Source organism: Amphiprion ocellaris, chromosome 10 (assembly GCF_022539595.1).
Source record: "Amphiprion ocellaris isolate individual 3 ecotype Okinawa chromosome 10, ASM2253959v1, whole genome shotgun sequence".
NCBI lineage: Eukaryota > Metazoa > Chordata > Actinopteri > Pomacentridae > Amphiprion > Amphiprion ocellaris.
This window is the reverse complement of record NC_072775.1, coordinates 26484402-26492342: the sequence shown is the minus strand read 5'-3', so window position 1 is coordinate 26492342 and position 7941 is coordinate 26484402. Positions and strand designations below refer to the sequence as shown.

Sequence of the window (7941 nt, the reverse complement as noted above, 5' to 3'; positions counted from 1 at the left end):
GTAATGGGCTTCCTCAGTCAGGTGGCTGGGCTCAGGCTTGGAGTGAGGGTGAGGAACTCAGACATCCAGAGAGAGAATAGGAGCATGTTTGCACCAAAAGTAGCCAGCTGAGGTGGTTCAGGAATCTGATTAGGATACCTCCTAGGTGCCTTTCTTTCTAGGTTTTCTGGGAAAATCCTACGGGGAGGAGACCAGTGCAGAGCCAGAACTCGCTACAGGTTACATATCTAAACTGGCCTGGGAGCAACTCTGGATCTTTGAGAAGTGTTGCTGGAGAGAGAGAAGCCTGGAATGAGATGACTGCACAGATGGATGAATGTTTCCAAGCAACATGTGCTGTCATGATAGTGTCCCGTTCCTTCTTTTTATACTATTTCAAGTCTCAAGAACACCTCAGACTCAGCACTATAGCTGTGACATCAATTAAGTCTGCAGGGTTTACTGGTTAGGGTGGAGCCCGGGATTGGGGCTTCACTTGTGACTGGGGCCAGCAAGAAAATGAGGCAGACATAGCTCAGTAATTAAGTCCACTTTTATTTCACACAGAGACATATTCTTATATTTACACCCATATTAGAGATTGTGTACTGGAGAAAGCGAGACACATTCTGGGTCTGTGATTTATGAGCTGGTGGCAATTCTTTGGTGTAATAGTGGAGGGTGTAATTATGTTAGTTAGCCAGTGTTTGATTTGTCTGTTCTGGGCTACCGTAAAACCATGATGGTGCAACGTGGAGAATTCAGTCCCTATGTAAATATTAAAGGCTTATTCTAAGCTAACAAAAACTAATTATTGGCAATTATACACTAACAAAAGCTCAAATATCTGCTAATTGATCCCCTAAATCCTGCACACTGGTAAAAACATCTACCCTTACTTATGGAATTTTCATAACTGGCATATCCATATGGAAAAACATAAAACAGAAGAACTGTGAGGGCAATATGCAGAATTCATTTAAAAGGCAGCATCTCCTAGTTTCTGTGCTTCTTTGTCATGTGGCTAAAACTGGTTGACAAACTAGTGGCTGCTAAGATCTTAACAGGCATTCTATGTAACCTCCCTGAATGGTAACACTGCTTATATAAACCCTCACTTTCCCTGAATTTCCTGTCTGGATTTTTAGTATACTGTCTAATACAGGCAAGATGCAAAAAAAGTACCTCAGTTTTAGTTTTAGAAACCTGTCGTGCATTTCTAATTCATCAGAGTGCACTATCATGCAAAACATATATTTATGGTGATTATGTATGAAAACAAACTGTGCAGATGTGGCAACAAAAAGCTGTTTTGATAACAGTGAAGCATAAATTGGTGAAAGCCCACCGCAGCATGCCAGCTGGCACATCTATGAGCTGCATGTTAGTTTGCAACAGCTGGGACTGATGCCCTGAAATTATATGTACATTCACAGAGTAGACTCTTTCCCTGAATTGAATTAAAACATTCATAGCATTTGGTATATAATACAAAACTGTGTTTTGCCGCTGTTATTTTTTTTCACCTTTAGCAGATGTGTTTATGAGTTCAGTGTGAAGGTGGTTCAGCCTCTAGAAATAAAATTCAATAGATCTTTTTTTTTTATTTAGAACTTTATAAAAACTAAACAGATGAAGAATTATGAGGCTTAGAGTTACAGAAAACTGTGGAAAACAACATTAAATACACTTAGAATAAAAAGAATGTACAAAACAGAGAACATCTTGCCTACTAATGCAAATTCCAACTAACCCTATTCTATCACACATCTATACATATGACTCTTTTCTACAAACATACAAACATGGAGTATTTAATCCACAAGTTTCACATAATGTTTTATTTGTTGCTTGGCCCTCTTTAATCGTTCCTCCTTTATGAAAACAGACCAAAACTAGGAAACCTTCAGACTGTCTGGGTAAATCAGATTTACTATTTAGAAGCTGCATTATTTTGTGATTGATCTGATAGTGCTGTAAGGCCTTGATAAAACTCTGGAAGGTTGTGGTCCATGAAGTCCGCAAATATTAGGGAATGTAATGTGAGCTATGTTTCCACCAGTTAGATTTCCTGGCAGGTGTTGGTTCTAAAATTAATTTATTTATGAAATCTGTTTGGGCTGGCTCATAACAGCCCTGAGGAAATCTTCAAAGCGTGGGGCAGTAAACTGTAGGGCAGCAGCCTCCTTGGCGGGTTCATCAGCAGGTTCCTCAGCTGCAGCAGCAGGATCAGCGCGACGCAGGCGGCAGTTGTAGTCGATCTCGGGGTCGCAGTCAGGATCAGGCAGGATTATGCCATCTGTGCTGGACTTTGGGGCCTCAACGCCAGAGGGTGGAGCAGCTTTGGAGCAGTTGGGGTCATATGGATGGCAGAAGGGCTTGGCTGGAGCCTTGATGTTGGCCTTAGCCGCAGACTTGACCGGGATGCAGTCTTTGTCATAGTGCACATAGCAGTCGTAGCCCTCCTTGGTCTTGCCAGGGACACCGAGCTTGTAGCGGACCTGGTTGATTGATTGATTGATTGATTGATTTGTGTTGTTTGGTTAAAAAAAATGCAAAGCAGATTGAAGATAAAGAAGTGAAAGCATTATTCAACACCCATTTCATTTTACTACATCATTTAATAAACCAAATGTTAAGGAAGAGACAATTAATAGAACCATTCAATGAGCAAGATTACACTAGATTAGTCAAAGCACTAAACTATTCAAACCTACTAACAGGACTTCAAATTCAGACCTGGTGCTCGGGCTTCTGTGGAGGCGGCTTGCGCAGGGCAGCAGCGACTGACAGTATGCAGTATGGGTCAGTGCGAGGGTCGCAGGACAGAGGAGCAGCTGGAGGTGCAGGCTCATCGCTGGGGGTGTACTCCAGGACGGGCTTGGTGAGGCCGGACAGCTTGGTGGCAGTTAGGGGATTGCAGCCAGCATCAAACAGAGGGTTGCAGTGCTGTTCTTTAGGGGCCTCCTGAGCAGCAAGGGGAGCAGGAGCAGCGACGTTGGTCACACACAGAGGATCCACGGCTGGGTCACAGTTGGGGTACAGCAGGTGGTAGAAGCCAGTGGGAGCCTTCTGGACCAGAAGGGGCATGCAGTAGGGGTCCTTGGGGTCACATTTGAGGGCAGCGTAAGATGGAGCTGGACCAGGGGCTGGGCGGTAACCATATGCTGCTCTCAGGTGATACTGCAGACACTCCACATCTTCTGGGTTGCAGATCCTCAGCAGCTCAGCTTTCTGCTCAGCGCTCAGAAAGGACTCCAGGACAGGAGCATAGTAATAGAAACCAGTGGGGCTCTTCAGGGGCATGGGAAGCAGGGGGGTAAGGATAGGAGCTGGGACCTTGGCTGGAGCTGGCTCAGGTTCAGGTTCTGGGATGGCTGCTTTGGGGACCAGGGGGAAGAGGCAGTAGGGGTCAAGGTAGGGGTTGCACAGCCTGACAGCAGCAGACTTGATGGCAGCAGGCATCACCACAGCAGCCTTCGGCTTGCTAGTGGACTCAGCGATGCACTCTGGATCATCAGAATCAGCACAGGTCTTGTAGATTTCACTGAGATGTTTGAGGTAGTGGTTGAAGGTGGGTCCCTCCTCTGACCTGTGCTTGTTCTGCAAGTAGGCCATGTACAGACGATCCAGGTCCTCAACCTGAAGAACAGTGTAAATTAGTAAATCTGATCTAAAATGATTTATATGACAAAACAAAAATAATAGAGTTTAAATTAAATTCTTGTTAGATTAAAGACAAATCCTCAATGGAGGAAACACTGTGTTTGCTCCATTTTTTCTGTTTCTCCAACTACAGCCTGACTTAAACTGCAGAGCTCTTATGGATACTAAACACTGTGAAGTATTTTAGACATAGTAATACATTTATGCAAGCATGAGTTATATAAGCATGATCTAAGCAATAAATCATTTATTGTGGTCTTCTGCATTATGGAAATAAGGAACCTGTTACTTAATCAAAAGCTGTGAAAATGTTTTTCTTGCAAAAAAAAACCAAGCAAAAAAACAAGTTACATGTTTGATTAAAAACTTTAAAAAGAAGTTCTCCTTGAAATGCAAACCAGTGACACAGATTGTTGTCTCAATTTTTAATTGAAAAACAAGTACTATTTTATTATTGTGATTCAAACAAACTGAATAATTGAAGTGAAACAAACTCGACTCACTCCTTCCTGGTTGTGGCTGTCCATGAAGTACTTGTACCATCCCCAGAAGTCCGGCAGGCGTTTGTACTGGGGTACAGCCAAGACGTGCACATTCCTTCTGTTACGAACCAGTTTTTTCAGGTTGGCCATGGCTTCAGTTTTCACATCATCAGACACTGCAGCCACTGAGGGGGGAGGACAGGCGGAGGATATGAATAGCTGCACTGATGACAGAATTCATATTGGATGTAATAGGAGTGAACAGCTAGTTTTCATTTGTTGAACAATATCTTGTATAATATCCTATTTATTATTGTCACTATGTATAGACATATTGAAAATTACTAAGTTGTGAAGTACATTTTTGAATCCAGTGTCAGAATAGCATTTACATGTGTATGTGTGACAGTGTTTAGATGGAGTGCTTTTATGTGATAATGTAAAGCTCTTACATATGTTTGTATTGCAATATTTACCCTAAAAATGTTGTAAACTAGTCTCATCCATGTTATTTCTGACAGATAGGTGAGAACATTGATGCCACACTAGTATCTTTGCATCAACTATGTATACAGCCAGTGTCAGGTTAGCTTAGATTAGCACAAATACTGGAAACAAGGGTAAACACTTGGTCTGGCTCTGTCAAACATCTTTCTTTAACATCTTTGTTTGGTTTCTTTGGTGCAGAAACCAAAGTTAAATGACTGTAGCTACACACTTGCACACATGAGAGTGGTATCCATATTCTCATCTGTCAGTGAGAAAACAAATACACTTATTTCCCAAAATGTCAAACTATTCCTTCAAGACATCTTCTTTAATCTTTTAAGAAATAACCTAAAATTATTTTAATATAAAGCAATACAGCACACACAAACTGTATCTTCAAAAATGTCATTAGAGCTGAATAAACTTGTATATGAGATTTCAATGATAACAGCTAAATATTATAACACTCGCACATTAAAATACATACATAGCACATATGTGGCAGTTTTTTTGATTTGGAAACCATTATTTTTCAGTTAATCTGCTGAATATTCTATTAGAGTAATCATTTAATCATGTGGTCTATTAAATACCAGTATCTGTAGCCCAAGGCAAGTTGTCATGTCAAGTGTGATTTTAGTTGACTGCCATATAAGATAAAGAAAGATGGGAAATCTTGTTTAAGTGATTAATTCATTTCCAAAATGTACTTTCTGCTGACTAATTGTTTCAGCTCTAGACTGGGAACTGGTTTCACTGTGAATATTAAATTTATGTGGTCACTAGCTCAAAAGGAGAATGAAAGAATAGATGGATGAAGTATTTTTGCCTTATAAATATCAGTGATTGAGGTTTCAAGCCTCACCTTCCTCCTGCTTGTTCTGCTCCACTGGAACGGCCCCCAGAAACTCTGTAAAACACAAGCAGCAGCCATATTAGCAGCAGCAGGAACATTCACTGACTGGGAACAGATGTTGAGCTATTCCTCAACATCAAGGAAAACGCTGACCCATTAATAAGCCCCAGGGTGAAGCATGGTAGGAGCTGGGGCTCTGGCGCCCCGGCACCAGCAGCATCCTGCAGATTAAACACCCCAACCCCTCCTCTACCTTTAGACCCCCACCCAGCCCCATGCATGTACCATTTAACTTTGAACCAGTCCAGTGAAGTTTATGCAGCTACTGGGGGCCTCTTTAAGGTTAACCTGTAAAACTACAAAGAGTGGGCCCTCACACAAGCCAATTACCAATACACTGTAAAAGGGGCGGGTGGGAGGGAGAGGACTTGTCTGAGTGTCTTCTGCTCCACCACAGGTTTCCTGTAGAGGTTTATGACCAGAAGAAAACTGCCAAGTCAGCTGATTATCACAGAAATTTCCAGTATTTCTCATTTATTAATGTGGAAGATCTCCTAGAGGAGGAAGGAAAGATGTTTTTATGACTCCAGAAAGGTTTCATAGATCTAAAGGGCATCATCATAAGACGCTATTTTACTGCAAAAGAGACGGGTAATAGTGTCTTTCTAATTCTGTGGCACAGATTAACATTCCAGAGAACTCTAAGGTAATCTCACAATATAGTGTAAACCAAAAACCTGGAGAGAAAGAAACATTCATGTACTAGTACTTAATAATAATTCAAAAATAAACAAAACATTTACAAATCCTCTATTTAAAGTATTATCAGCAAAATGTAATTGCCATACTAAAAGTAAAAGTTTTTCTTATGTAGACAGATGGGATTGCTATATTGCAATCTATTGCTGGTGATGCATTAATGTGAAAGGAGCTTTTATTGCTGGTTTTGTTTGAAGCACATTGAACTTTGTAACTAATGATATATTTTGACAATAAATAAGAAAAAATCAGCAGAGTATATATCTTTATCACAGCTGTGTAGCAGATTAAATCTTTCAAACAGGACAAATACAAATGAAAACTCACACTTCGGACCTCTGAAATGATAACTAGAGCCTGTGAAAAGAAGCTGCACAGAAGGACTGATTTGTTTCGAGGGCTTGTGAACCAAAGATGTTGGGAAACACTGCTGTAAACTCAGTTTCAAAGCATCACATTGCCAGAAATATAATAATTTTGTTGTTATTTGAAAATATTTAGCTGTAAATTCTCAAAACTAAAATTAAAAAATATCTACCAATTCAACATATTCTAAATTATGTGTAATCCTATAATGCAAACTCTTACTTCTGTCTTTCTTGCAGCTCATTACATTTTGAAACAGCCATCACTGACATATCCTCCATGTTCAGAGAAACAACCACTTTTGCTGTAGAGTACATATGGTTGTGACAGATGAATTTTAAATCTTTTGTTACTGCAGACTTACCTGGTAATAAAACGATGGCTAACAGGAATCCTGTGTGGACTAGGGAAAGTGATAGTTGTCCAACACGTGCCATGTTCAGTTAGTGTGCTTCCTGAGGGAACAAAAAGAAACAATATTCAGTGTATTTACAGGATGAACCTCTTTCAGTGTGTTACAATACTGCAATGCAACTAGACTTTGATTGATCCCTGTGTCTTGTTGTTTTTTGTGAAGAGTTATTCTGCAAACTGTGAGATATGGAAATCCCTCAGAAGACAATACACTTGGAACAAAAAGAAAACTTTTTTTTACCAGCTAATGTCAAGACAATAGAGAGGATTGAGGACATGCTGTAATAGAGCTTTTCAGGGATTACTGAGAGAAATAATGCTTCACTTCTGAATATCAGAATATCAAAAAAGCTGCATGGATGGCTGTTGAATTACAGCTGCTGTGCTCAAAAAGACAGACTGTCTCCTACAGTTTGACCCTGGCTTTTAAATTTAATTTTGTTTCTAACTTTTCAAAGACAAAGCAGTTGAAGTTGCAGTCACACACGGAATATATAGACTTTAAGTGGTTTTATTATCATTGTCCATACCTGCAAAGGTGCTGAAATTGTGGCCTCCTGTGATCACCTCTGATCCAGCGGCTCTTGAGGAGGGGTTTGCTGCACTGTGATCGTCTCAACTGTTTAAACCCTCTACCTCTCTGCTCCCCTGTATGGGACAGACACACAGGGAAACATTTTTAAGGAGCCCTCTTGATCATTAAAAACAAAAAGGCATGTCATACAGCTGAGGCATGCTGTTAAGAGCTCCAGGATTGGCTCCTGTGCTGCCATCCGCCCAGCCAATAGGGGTCCTGTAATTAGGAAAGGTGAGCAGCACGGCTGCTCCAGGTAAAGAAGCATTAACAAGGCACCATTTAGTTTTGCACTTCTTTCCTCACATGTTTGGAATTTGGACTCGTCATGCGAGGTGAAAATGTACCTGAGCCAA

The 7941-nt window shown here is 40.7% G+C and overlaps 1 protein-coding gene across 1 annotated transcript; it reads right to left on the bottom strand.

Annotated features, from left to right (window-relative positions):
• Window positions 1-514: 514 nt before the first annotated feature.
• Window positions 515-7698, bottom strand: and2 (actinodin2). Its single transcript, XM_035946144.2, has 6 exons — window positions 7542-7698; window positions 6962-7052; window positions 5482-5526; window positions 4149-4312; window positions 2719-3621; window positions 515-2480 (listed from the first exon to the last, which is right to left on the bottom strand). The coding sequence occupies exons 2-6, from the start codon at window positions 7032-7034 to the stop codon at window positions 2082-2084; spliced, it is 1584 nt and encodes a 527-aa protein (XP_035802037.2). The 5' UTR covers window positions 7035-7052; window positions 7542-7698; the 3' UTR covers window positions 515-2081.
• Window positions 7699-7941: the final 243 nt, after the last annotated feature.